Source organism: Myotis myotis, unplaced genomic scaffold, assembly GCF_014108235.1.
Source record: "Myotis myotis isolate mMyoMyo1 unplaced genomic scaffold, mMyoMyo1.p scaffold_m19_p_17, whole genome shotgun sequence".
NCBI classification, from domain to species: domain Eukaryota; kingdom Metazoa; phylum Chordata; class Mammalia; order Chiroptera; family Vespertilionidae; genus Myotis; species Myotis myotis.
This window is the reverse complement of record NW_023416321.1, coordinates 9,640,944-9,654,261: the sequence shown is the minus strand read 5'-3', so window position 1 is coordinate 9,654,261 and position 13,318 is coordinate 9,640,944. Positions and strand designations below refer to the sequence as shown.

The 13,318-nt window shown below is 58.5% G+C and overlaps 1 protein-coding gene across 1 annotated transcript; it reads left to right on the top strand.

The window, feature by feature from the left end:
- Positions 1-3,193: 3,193 nt before the first annotated feature.
- Positions 3,194-9,781, top strand: SP6 (Sp6 transcription factor). Its single transcript, XM_036340387.1, has 2 exons — positions 3,194-3,414; positions 6,285-9,781. Exon 2 carries the CDS (start codon positions 6,343-6,345, stop codon positions 7,471-7,473), a length of 1,131 nt encoding a protein of 376 aa, XP_036196280.1. The 5' UTR covers positions 3,194-3,414; positions 6,285-6,342; the 3' UTR covers positions 7,474-9,781.
- Positions 9,782-13,318: the final 3,537 nt, after the last annotated feature.

The following is a 13,318-nucleotide window of genomic DNA, read 5'->3' as shown; positions in this document are numbered from 1 at the left end:
CAGATCTCAGTTTGTGTGGGAGGCGTAGGGGGCAGCATTGTTCAGTTTGAGATGAGATAACACTGGGCAGTTATGTCAGCCTCAGACGATGGGCTGTGTGCAGTAGGAAAGCGTCTGGCATGCAGGAAGTGAAAGGGCTGGAGTCAGAGGAACGCAAGTAGAAGGTCATCTGGAAGGAAGATAGTGAATGCCCGAGTCAGAAGCAGAAACCTCGGCAGGACGGGAAACCAGAATAGCTGAGTTTCCAAAACAACTGCCTTACTGTTAATATTTGAAATGTTTATATTGATTTTAGAGAGGGAGATGGATAGAGAGATTGAAACATTGATTGGCTGCCTCCTGCATGCCCCCCCCCCCCACTGGAGATTGAGCCCCACAACCCAGGCATGTGCCCCTACTGGGATTCCGACCTGTAAACTCTTGGTTCATGGGTCCAGTGCTCAACCATTGGCCCACACCTTCGGGGCCATGACTGTTCATTTTCATGCTGATAAGCCACAGGCAGATGGGGAGGGGGGGCGTCTTTGCTTCTGGGAACCCAGGTATGTTCAGGTCAGGGTGGGGTGGGGTGAAAGGGAGCCTGGCATGAAAGTGGCATGCCTACCATCTGCGGACTGGATCCCTTTCCCGATTGCTTTTCAGGGAAACAGAAACCAGAAAGATAAGACAATCTGATGCCCATAAACAAATGGAGGAGGAAACGCTGAGCAAGTGTTAGCTCCCCAAGAGCAGTAGCGTTGGGAAAAGCCAGAAGGCTAGAGGGCTGCAGGGAGGAGGAGGCAAGGGATGCCTAGGGGTCCAATGGGACTTACCCCAAGAATCTGAGTCACAGGCTCTGGGACATGAGCCCCTAACTCTGTTCTAGTCACGGCTGTGAACTGGGATGCAAACCCAAATAGCCAACACTTGCAGGTTGAGTGAACAGAAATAAAAACAGGAGGATAGCCTGGCCGACATGGCTCAGTGGTTGAGCATCGACCTGCGAACCAGGAGGTCATGGTTGGATTCCTGGTCTCGTTGCACATGCCCAGGTTGCAGGCTCGATCCCCAGAGTGGGGTGTATATGAGGCAGCCCATCAATATTTCTCTCTCATCACTGATGTTTCTATTTCTCTCTCCCCCCCCTCCTCTCTTAAATCAATAAAAATATATTTTAACACACACACACACACAAAACATGAGGCTAGAGAGTGTTGTCAATGTATTAGTGGCCACAAAGATCCAGAGCAATTCTTGGCAATCTATACTTCAGGGGCCTGAGTATCGGGGAGAAGGAAACTCTACTGATCAGAAAGGGAGGTGATGGAGGTGGGGCTGGAGGGACGCCTTCCTGGCTTCCCAAGCCGGGATCCTTTGACACCGAAGGGCAGCTGCTCTCACCCAGCGGCTTGTGGCTGAGCAAGAACAAGGCTGGGGCTAGAATTCCGTCCAAAGACCTTTGTGAATATCCCTTAATCCAACAGCCATTTGCTGGGAGCCGACTTTTAAAATAATTATTAACAACAACAATGATATCTTCCGTTTTCCGTGAGCTTACCAGGCGCCCACGGGGCTAAGTATTGTAACTACATCAGTTCCTTTAAGCCCCAGGGAGCCCTCCCCAACGTGTCCCGGGGTTGTTCTGATGAGGAAACTGAGGCACGGAAAAGAAGCGGATGCACAGATAAGTCAGTGACTCGGGATGTGAGAGCGTGTGTTTCTTGGGAAAGCACATGCACAAAGGCGGAGTTTCCAGGTGGCGTGTGGCTGGCTTAGCCGTTTGGTAGTGGCACTTTGGGGGCGTCCCACGCGGGAATGCAGGGCTGGAAAACCAGCGGGCGGCCCGGACAGCCATCGCGGCGGCCGGAGCGACAGTGAACCCGCCCGAATCCCCGTCCGGCTGCGCAAAGGACCGTCAAGACAACAAACAAGCTAGACGCAAACCTTTAATAAAAAGCCAATGGCAGCGCGCCCAGGGACAGCCAACGGGCACAACAACAACAAAAATACGAAAATTGATCAGAATCCCCCACAAGACCAGGGTCACTTGGGAAGTCAACGTGGCGGGTAGAGGAGACACCAACCGGGAAGGGAGCGTCGGACTAACGGGGTGCAGAGGCCTGCGGGGGGAGGGGGGATGGCGGGCGGGGGCAGGAGGGTCCCGCGCTGCCCACCGGGCTGGCCAGGCATCTCGATCCACTCGGACCTTGAGAGGAGGCTGGGCGCGGCGAACGCCCTGACGTTCTGCAGATGCTGCATGAGACTGTGTCTTCGCTTTTATCAAAGGATCCCTACACCCCTCCCCCAGGTTAAGAACCCGGGGTTCCGACGTGTAGGTGGGAACCGGGAAGGGGTGGTGGCGAGGGGTCCCTCAGTCCGGGCGCCTGCCCCGACTTTCAGGGCCGGGCGCGCGGGGCGAGGCGGTGGGCGATCTGGGGGTGCGTTTAGCCGGCGCCCAGGTTGCAGCCTCAGGGAAGATGGAGACTGAACGCCGGGGGCCCTGGGAGATGGGGGGCGGTCAGGCAGAGATGGGCCCGCGGGGGAGTTGATGGGAAAGAAGAGGGGGCGGTCGCCCTGAAGAGGCGAGTGGCCGGAGGGGAGAACTGGAACTCGAGCGGGAGCCCAGGACGGGGAGGGAGGTGGTGGTGGAGAGAAGGTGGGGGTGGAGGGAGGGGGGCAGGGGAGGAGGGCCGCAGCGCAGATAATTTCTCACGGCCTAGGGCTGGGCGGAGACCGGACACATACTTGGCGCGCGGTCCTGCTTCCTCCTCTCCTCTCGGTTCCGAGGCAGCGCTCGCGGGCCGAGGGCCGTCGAGGCCAAGGGCGCCCTAAGGTGGCTCAGGATCACCCCAGGGCCCGCCCCCGCGCTGGTCCCCCACCCCCACCCCTCCAGGGTCGGAGCGAGTCCGGCGTCCCCAGCCCAACCAAACCAGCTCCGGGCAGCTTTCTTCCCCGCGGGGCGGGTCTTGGAGCCCGGAGACACTCCGCCCGGCCCCTGGCCCGAGACCGGGAGGGACGAGGAGGAGCGAGGGAGGTGGCGGGAGGCGACCTAGATAGCGATCCCTCCCCCGTTCCCTGCCCGCCCCCTCCTCGCCGGCCCGGCCCAGCCGAGCCTCCCGTCCCGCCGAGCCCGCAAGGGTTAAGGCGGCCGCAGGTGAGGTGGGCGGGGCTGCGATTTCGGGGAAAAAGGAGCGCGGAGCCCGGGATGAAGGCAGAGCGCGCGGGTGAGTCACGGGCGGAGCTGGCCTCGCTCGCTCGCTCGCTCGCTGGCTCCCGCCCGCCCTCCGCCCCTCCTCCGCCGGCTTGGGTCGCGGCCCCCACTCGCCCTTGGCCGCTGCCCCTCGCCGCTGGAGAGCCCGCCGGCGCACCGGGCCCTGGAGCGCCCGTCGGTAGCGCGTCCGCCAGCCGTGCCCGGAGTCCGAGCGCAGCCTCGAGGTAGGAGCCCGGGTCGGGGCGGCGAGGGGTGCGCGCTCCGGGGTCCTCTCGGAAAGACGCGCCCGGAACGCGCCCCCAGGGCCTCGGGGGAGCAGAATCCGAGGGGCTCAGAGCCCCAGCGGAGAGAAAACTGGGCGGACGGGAGAGACTGGAAACTGGGGAAACTGGAGCGACTGGGACAACCGGAGGACTTGAACCTTAAGGACGGGGAGTAGGGAAGTCCGACCGGCCACCGGAGCGCCGGTGATCCGAGAGGCAGCGGGGGACAGGGGAGGAGGGTGTCTCTAGCCGCCTTCCCCCGTTGGGGAGCGCGAAGCCGGGAGTGTGCGTCCTGCGGTCTCCCACCCCGAAACCTCGCTGGCAGGCCGTGCATCCCGAGCTTGGGCTGCCTGCCCTGGGTCGGGAGGGGCCACTCAGTGGAGCCTGGGTCGTTAGCCTCCCCACCCCCTCGTCTTTGGGGCCGTTCCCAGGCGCCAAAAGCTATTAGGGTCCCAGGCCTCGCTGCTCCCGCCCAGCCCCTCCTGGGCTGCCCCGCCTGGGCCTGAGGCTCCACTCCTGCAGCTTCACCCGGTTCCTTTCTTGTGGTGAGGCCGCAGGAGCCTGAGTAGGCGCCCCAGCCCCTCTCCCGCTCCCTCTGCCAGACTCCTGCGGCCACCTCCCTGCTCCCAGAGGCAGGGGGTAGTAGGGTCAGCCGAGCCCCGCCGTGGAAAGTCCCTGCCCGAAACCAAAGCGCCTCCTCTGCCAATCAGATACGAACCCCACACCTGGGGCTCCCGAGCCTTAGGGAGAGATGGTGAGAAGAGGGGGACCTTCAAATCACAGATAGATGGTCAAGAAAGGGGTGCAGGTCTTCAGGTTCCCAGTGGTTCAGGGAGAGTGGAGAGACCTGATTCACAGAGACACATACAGTACATACTTTGTGGGTGTGTGTGTGTTTCAATCCTCACCAGAGGACATTTTTCCATTGCTTTTTTTAGAGAGAGTGGAAGGGAGAGGGAGAGGGAGAGGCAGAGAGAGAAACATTGATGTGAGAGAGACACATCGATTGGTTGCCTCCCGCAAGCACCCGGACCAAGGCTGGGGATTGAGCCTGCAACCGAGGTACTTGACCGAAATCAAACCTGGGACCCTTCAATCCGCAGGTTGACGCCCTATCCACTGAGCCAAACTGGCTAGAGCCATAGCTGTTGATTGAATGAATAAATGAATGTCTTTGTTCAAGTCCCTTCTCCAAATACTGCCTCAGATTCCTCTTTTTCAAGAGTGTTAGTCTGAGCGGCAGTTCTTAACATTTGGCTGCATATTAGAATTATCCACGGGACTCCTATAAATGATCCATTCCTAGCCTTGGCCAGTGTAGCTCAGTTAGTTGGAGCATCATCCCATACACCAGAAGGTAGAAGGTTCGGTTCCCAGTCAGGGCCCGTGCAGGAGGCAGTTGATCAATCTCTCTCTCTGTCTTCCTTTGAAGTTAATTTTTAAAAATGATTAAATTAACTTCTTAGTTATTTGAAGTAAAGAACTTACTAGTTATGTTCTTTAAAAAATAAATAAAATAAAAATGATCCACGCCTAGAATACACCCTGTTATTAAAAACCCTTTGGGCAAGTCTTCCTCTTAAATCTGTGATTCTGGCTTTCCTGTCGCCCTCTGCTTTCCCCCACTCTGACCCTGCATCCCTTAAGGAGTCTTGGCCTTTTGTTGTTTTTTTTTATTTTTTATTTTCTTTTTCGTATTTCCCTTTTTTCTTGTTGTTTTTTAAATATATATATTAAGGATATTGTTATTGATTTCAGAGCGGAAGGGATAGGGAGAGAGAGAAACATCAATGATGAGAGAGAATCATTGACCCGCTGCCTCCTGCACACCCCCTACTGGGGATGGAGCCTGCAACTGGGGCATATGCCCTTGACCAGAACGGAACCCGGGACCCAGCAGTCCACAGGCCCAGGCTCTATTCACTGAGCCAAACTGGCCAGGGCAGGAGTGTCATTTTTACCTTCTTGAGCTTGACGGTGAACTCTTCTCTTCCTGACCCCCTTCTCTGGGAAGCCAACCCCTCCCCGCTTCACATCTGGGTCTCCCTTCCTTGGCAGGAGGGCATGGGTAGCAGCCGGAGAGAGCGGGCTGGCACCAGTGCGGGTCAGGACCGGGCAGGGGGCTTAACTTTCTCTGGTGGCGAGAAGTCCCCCAGAAACTGGCACTGCGCTGAACCCCAGGGAGGTGAAGTCCTCGCCCCAGGGAAAGCCTGAGGGCCAGGCAGGGAGCTGGGGAGAATGAGGCTGGGCAGTGAAATGCTCTTCCTCAAGGAACATGCCTCAGAGATGGAATTCAGTTTTGTTTTGTTTTTTTCTTTTCCAAAATCCCAGAATCTGCTTTGGGCTTTGGGAAGTCAGATAACCCCAAGCTTTGAGTTTCAGAAACAGGCCACCTCCCTCTCCCCACCTGTACCCTTAGTTAAAGTGGGAAAGCTGCGATGGGGCTAGCTAGATCCTCCACTTGGTCTGGCGGCAGATCTGCAGGGGGCAGCTGGGGTCCGCCGGTGTGAGCACTGTCCTGTAGGAGTATCCTCTCTACCAGCCGGGGACCAGCCCAACTCCCAGGATAAGCTGGGTCCGCTAGGAGAGATAACGTAGGGGAAGGGAGACTTCCATCATCCTCTGCCCTTGGCCGAGACCTTCACACCCTCAAGTCTTCCTAGTTCTCTCGTAGTTAACTGATCCTGAATCCCCCAACCAGAGGTGCGTTTCTCTTTTTCACCTGGGGGCGTGGAGAGGGAGGGAGGGGCACTTCGCAGGGAGGGGCCTAGGTTGGGACTGAAGGTGAGCTGGTGATTTCGCTCACTTCGCCTCTCCTTTGCCTCCTTTAGGTCTCACCTGAGGAGCCCCTGACCGTCCCTGTCCCCCACCGCATCCCGCATCCCGGCAATGCTAACCGCTGTCTGCGGCTCTCTGGGCAGCCAGCACACGGACGCGCCTCACGCCTCCCCTCCGCGCCTCGACCTGCAGCCCCTCCAGACATACCAGGGCCACACGAGCCCGGAGGCGGGGGACTACCCCTCCCCGCTGCAGCCTGGAGAGCTGCAGAGCCTCCCGCTGGGCCCCGAGGTGGACTTCTCGCAGGGCTATGAGCTCCCGGGGGCCTCCTCCCGCGTAACCTGTGAGGACCTGGAAAGCGACAACCCCTTGGCCCCGGGACCCTTTTCCAAGCTCCTGCAGCCAGACATGTCCCACCATTACGAATCGTGGTTCCGGCCGACGCACCCGGGCACCGAGGATGGCTCCTGGTGGGACCTTCATGCGGGGACCACCTGGATGGACCTCCCCCACACGCAGGGCGCGCTGACCTCCCCTGGCCACCCGGGGGCGCTGCAGGCCGGCCTGGGGGGCTACGTCGGAGATCATCAGCTCTGCGCCCCGCCGCCCCACCCACACCCACACCACCTCCTCCCAGCCGCCGGAGGGCAGCACCTCCTGGGGCCTCCCGACGGGGCCAAGGCCTTGGAAGCGGTGGCCCCGGAGTCCCAGGGGCTGGATTCCGGTCTGGACGGGGCGACGCGGCCCAAAGGCTCCCGGCGGTCCGTGCCCCGCAGCTCAGGTCAGACCGTGTGCCGCTGCCCCAACTGCCTGGAGGCGGAGCGACTGGGGGCTCCGTGCGGGCCCGACGGGGGCAAGAAGAAGCATTTGCACAATTGCCACATCCCCGGCTGCGGCAAAGCCTACGCCAAGACGTCGCACCTGAAGGCGCACCTGCGCTGGCACAGCGGCGACCGGCCCTTCGTGTGCAACTGGCTGTTCTGCGGCAAGCGCTTCACGCGCTCCGACGAGCTGCAGCGCCACCTCCAGACCCACACGGGCACCAAGAAGTTCCCCTGCGCCGTCTGCAGCCGCGTCTTCATGCGCAGCGACCACCTGGCCAAGCACATGAAAACCCACGAGGGCGCCAAGGAGGAGGCGGCGGGGGCGGCCGCGGGCGAGGGCAAGGCCGGCGGCGCGGTGGAGCCCGCGGGGGGCAAAGGCAAGCGGGAGGCGGACGGCGGCGGAGCTCCCTCCAACTGAGCTCCTCCGACCGCCTCCCCGCGGGTCCCCCCGGGCATCAGGAGAGAGCCCCTGGCCTGGTGTCCCGGGGGCGGCTTGAGCGAGGAGCAGGTGGTTATTTATTGCGAGGGGTGAAGGCGGTGTGGGGTCGGGAGAGGGGACGCTAGGGGTGTTGTAGTCTCTGGCTGGACAGGACGCGTTTGCCTGTTTGGCTGGCCGGGTGTGTGTGTGTGAGGGGGGAGCTGCGTAGGCCCCTCTGTTCTCGGTTTCCTCACGTCCCCCAGCTGGAGGGGTGCGGTGGGGTGTCCCCACCGCGGCTGCAGGGCGGAGGGGGCCGCCGGAGAAGACGGGCATCCCGGGAACATAGAGGAGTGGGGCCGCCCCTGCGCTGGGGGGACCTGTCTGGACGCGTCCTTAGCGCCTGGGAACCAGGACATAAAAGCGCCTCCGGATCCGCCCTGTGGCCTGGCCCCTTTCATCCCCTCCTAGTTCTCTCCCTAGGGTTTCCGGAGGGAGAGCTGAGATGGGGTAGGGGAGGCTGGGGGTCCCCTTCAGGGCGGGGTCTCCATCAGGCGAGGAGGCTGTTGCTGTAAAAATAACTCCTTTGAGGCGCCTCCTTGTTAACCCTCCCAGACCCAGCCTGATGGAGCCATGAAGGAAGGGGGCAGAGGGCCAGAATCCGGGACAGCTTCCCAGCCCTAACTGCGGGGTGGAGCAGAGAGCTGGATAGAGGTGGGGCGTGGGCAAGGAGGTCCCCTTCTAAGACGAGAGGAAGCAATTGAATGGGGGAATGGAGGAAACAAGCCCCTTCCGCTCCAAGCTGGGATTCGGTCCTTACTCTTGGTCTTGATGAAAAGTAAAGTTCCGTAGTCCACATTCCCCATCCGTTCCCCCGCCCCACCCCATGTGAGCTTTCCAGGCAGCCAGAAGCCCCCGCTCTAGAATTAATGTAGTTCCTCATCCTAGGTTCCCCATCGTCCGCCTTCCCCCCCTGGGGATGGAAGGGACAGGGTTACCGGCCTTGTTGGGGTTCGGTGGGGGTGCCCCAGCAGAGGGACCTCCAGCAGTTCCCACTGGGAGTGGAGGGCTCTGTCTGCCTGGCCACCTCCTGCTCGCCCTCCCCTTTCCCTGCCCCGGGGGCGGGAGCCAGGCCCCTCCTGTAGAATGTGTGACGGAGGCTCCCAGTCCTGTCCGTGGGAAGGAGCGGCTCTCCCACTGGAAGGGGCTGCCTTCTGTGATGTCTAGGAAGCTGTCCCTTTCCTTCTTTAGATGCTAGAAATACCTTCTGGTTGCGATCCCGGAGTGGGGAGAAGGGAGGGAGGAGTCTAGCAGAGGCAAAGGGGAGGGAGCCGACGAGGGAAGAGTGTGGAGCCAGAGGCCTTTCCCAGGCTTGATATGGAGGCTGTAAGGTCCCCCCCCCCACCTCCCCTCTTTCCACCCAGAGCCTTTTTGGAGGATTGGTTGTGTATTGATTTTTAAGTTATAAGCAAAGGGTATTTTATTTAATATTAGGGCATGTGTTTGTGCATGTTGTGTGTATGTGTACGTGAGTGTGAGTGTGTGTGTGAGTGAGTGTGTGTGTGTGTGTTTCTCTACTGAGCCTGTGGTCTCCAGCCAAGGGAGACCCTACCTTGTTCACCCCGTCCAAGGTCCTGGGCTTTAGGCCTACCGTGTCTCTTCCTCCCTTGGGGATGCTGGAGCCCGGTCCAAGGAGCTCAAAGGGAAATGGGGCTGGGATCTGGGTGGGAATCTGTGTGTGTGTAGAAGGGAGTCCGTACAAGGGATAGGGCGACTCTCCCAGCGGGACTCATGGCCCTGGGGTAGTTTAAGAAATAATGTTCTTTCTTTCTGTTCCCTCTGATCCCGACCTCCTGCTGACCCCGCCAGAGGTCCCTTTCCTTGCCGAGAGGGTTGGGGGCAGGAGAGAGTTGGCGGTGCCTGCAGGTTGCCTGGCCAGGAGAGAGGGGGAGAAAGGGAGGGCACGTGGGTGTGAGATGCCTTTCTCCTCCACCCATCGAAACCAGCCGCCACCTCCCTGTGCTGCCAGGACAGCTTTCCCCAGCGACCATTCTAAGGGGAACTCCCGAATGAGTGGTGGTGGTGGAGGGGGGACATGGCTGTTCCCCTCGTGGAGGCCCCCAGCTCTAAGGTGTCCCTCTGGTGAGGGCTTTGGTTAGGTTTTCTGTCTGCCCCCTTCTAGGCAGCCCCCTAGAGGAGAAATGTAGGATTTTTTTTTCTTTAACTGCTGTGAACCCACTTTGTTGGGGGGGAGGGAGAAGAGGAAGAAACAGCCTGTGTTTTTTATGCCGTAATAAAGTCATCAACCACATCATTGCTTCATTTGTCTTCTCGCCCTTCGTCGTCGGTTTCCTCTTTGACTCCGTGTCCCTCAGCCGTGAGGGCCAGGCTGCTGCAGGGTGGGCTGGACACTGCCCTTTGATCTCGCAGCCCTGGGCAGCCTCACCTCTCCCCCTTTGTTTGGGGCAGAGCTGGGCTGATGGAAGGGTCCGGTCCTGCCCTGGGGGTGGCTGGTTCAGAAGGAGGGAGGAGCTCCCTCTGGGTTGATAGCTCTGCGGACTGTCCCTCCCCGGTGGAACCTGTGCAGATGAGGAAGTTCTAGATGTTTCCTTCCTCCTCCACACACAAGCCCCCTCTTTCCCCTCCCCTGCCAAGAACGCGGCTGGTTCCCTGCCTTCCCAGAGACCGCCAGCCTCTTGGCACCCTCACCCCACAAGGGGGTGTGTGTGTCAGTCGGTCCTTCTGGCTGTGAGGGAGGTGGGGGTGACTGACAGCGATTTCTTCACCCAGGATGATCCCTATCAGGAACAAGGCGATGAAAGGCAGCCAAGATATCTGATGGGCTCCCGCCCAGCTGGAAGGTATGAGGGAAAGGCTCCTGCTGCAACTCCCAGATAGAGACCTGCCAGTTACACAACCACGCTGTGCACAATGCGCCCTCGCCGGACCCACGGGGCGCCTTCGGATATGCAGAACTGCCCATCTGTGCACACTTTCCCAGGCTGCCCCGTGCCTGGCATGTCCTTGGTGCCTAATGAATGTCAAATGAGTATAAAACCTCAACTCCAGAGCCCCAAAGCCAGGAAGGTGGATGAAGGATCAGTTTTGGGCTCCAAGGGGGCAGATAGATGATTGTGTTCTTTTTTAAAATATATATTTTTTATTGTTTTCAGAGAAGAAGGCAGAGGGAGGGAGAGAGAACAAACCATCAATGATGAGAACGAATCACTGATCGGCTGCCTCCTGCACACCCCACACTGAGGATCCAGCCCTCAATCTGGGCATATGCCCTGACTGGGGATTGAATCGTGACCTCCTAGTTCATAGGTTGATACTCAACCACTGAGCCACACCGGCTGGACAGATTATTGTGTTTTTTTCACCTTCCCATCCTCTTTTTTTTTTTTTTTTGCCAAAATTATTCTTTTTTTATCTAGTGGGATTTTTATTTCCCCTGCTCTAACCCTAATCCAATTTTTCAGAACTAAATCTGGTACCCAGGTTGGCCCATCCTATCACAGGTTTGGGTCTGGGCTCACAAAATCCACCTTGTGGTGGGGCACCAGAATGATTTGGGGGTCAGACAGGAAACCACACTGGTGTTGGGGGGTGGGGGCAAAAGTTTGTTCCCACCTGCTGCTGCGTTAGACGTCTGGTAGGACAAGAAACAGGTGTGTTTTCCTGTCACCTCATGCCCACCCCACTCCTTGGGTGCCCTTTTGTCCTCCTGGTTCTGGGGGAGTTAGACCCCAGGAACCTGGTGAGACCTCTCCTGTCCCCCCAGCGCTGTGCCCGCTGTCCCCGGGGACAGGAGGGCAGCTCTGGGGCCGGCTGGGCCTGTCTGGGCAGGGCTGGCTGCCCCTCCTCCCGGTGCAGCTCCTCCCGCTGACCTGCATTCTTAGCGGGGGCCTTTGGTGGGGCTCTGACGCTCCCTCGGCTCGTTTGCCTTGACAGCAATGCTGCCTGGCTGGCCTGGCCCCCTTGATGGAGCCCAAGGCTGGCCACCTCTGACCCCTCAGGTCAGGGGCCCCTGGCAGGACGATCCGGAGGAGCTGGGAGGGAGGGAAATCAGAACATCTGGACTGACCCTCTGGGCGACTTCTCTGAGCCGCCATCTCCTCTCCTAGGACGTGGGAGTGGAATTCCGAGGTGGGTGAGTGAAATCTGGAATGGAAAGTGACAGCAGCAGGCAGCCTGGGAACTGCCGCCTGGGGCTGTGCTGCGCCGGCTCCGCCTCTCCTCCTGCCTGTGCCTGCCCCCTAGCGGGAAGCTGGGGAAGTGCAGGCGGTGAACCAGCTTTCCGGCTGGCCGCTTGCGCGCTCCTGTTAGCCCACAGCCTTGAAGTTTGTTTCTGGAATGCCACGCAATGGCAACCTTACCACCCCTCCCTGACGCTGCACCCGAAGCAGCCTTCACCTCCACGTCAGCCCAGGAAACCTGGCTGCTCGGCGTCCTGTCCTAGCAGTGTAGGTTTGGAAAGAATCTCAGGAACCAAACAGTCCTGCTGTTCCCAATCAGACTATTCGGATCACCCGTGGACTTTTTCAAGATACCGTGATTTCCTCCCCCAAACCCCACCCAGGTATGCCCCTGGGGGCTGTATTAGAGCAGCACTTCTCAGACTTCATACCTGAAGTCTGGGGAACATGCAGCTTCTGATTCAGTAGGTCTGAGGTGGGGCCCAAGACTCGACAATTTTCACAAGCTGTCAGATGATGCTGATGCTGGCAGTCTGCCGACACTTTGATAGCAGAAAATTAAACTGTCGTGTTGTGCAGTGGGAGATGTGTGGCTGAAAAATAGCCACCCTGGCTGGGTAGCTCAGTTGGTTGGAGTGTCGTCCTGATACACCAAGGTTGCAGGTTCAATCCCCAGTTAGGACACAAACAAAAGTCAATGAATGAATGAATAAGTGGAACAACAAATCGACGTTTCTCTCTCCCCCCTCCTCTCTCTAATATCCATAAATAAATAAAAATGAAAAAATTAACCCTCCCTCTCCCCACCTGTGGTTGGGAACCACGGAGGCCCTCGCAAGATAAGAGACCTGCCCAAAGAGACCCCACAAAAGCAAGATCAGATGCCAGTCTGCAGAGTTCCAGGTGATGCTCCTCCCTACTCCAGCCCAGCTTCTAGGCCACTCTTCTGTTCAAGTGGCAGCCCCCTTCCTGACAGTGAAGCTCATCTTCCTGGAGACACAGGCATCTTCTTGGGATACCTGAAGGCATTTAGGAAACATCTCAGGTTTCAGGCCCCCCACAGCCTTATCTGCCAGGTCTCCTCCAGCCATCACCAAGCGCACCTGCCTCCAGCCTGCCTCTGGGCAAAGCCTCAGCCTCTGCCTTCATTCCCACTCTAGGAGTGACCGATGGAGCAGCAGCCCTGATTGTGTGGCTGGTGGATGTGGGAGAAATAGACCATCTGTAGTGTCTCCCCCTTTCCTGAAGGACTTCACAGAGCAAAACGGCGTGAGATGCATTCGCTTAAATGCTGGATATGATGGAGATCGCTTATAGAGGAAAATGACCCAGCAAGCAGAACACTCAAGACTTCTCCTGTTTCAGCTTCACTATGTGTAAAGAGACCATATCTTTGGAGTAGAAATTTCCAAATTTTCTTTCAAATCACTTGTTGGGGGGGGGGGGGGGCGCAGAATCAGCCTTTGGGGGGTTGGGTGGGTTTCATGTATAGGTGCCCTTCAAAAAGGCGTTAACTTATGTGTTCCCTACATCTCCTGGCCGAGCCATTCTTAAAAACAAAAAAAACAAAAACAAAAAACCTTTAAGCCTTGCCGGTGTGTCTCAGTGGTTAAGCCTCAACCTGTGAACCAGGAGGTCATGGTTTGATT

Excerpts from the sequence above, each read along its gene's own strand:
- SP6 (XM_036340387.1), top strand. The coding sequence starts at position 6,343 with ATGCTAACCGCTGTCTGCGGCTCTCTGGGCAGCCAGCACACGGACGCG.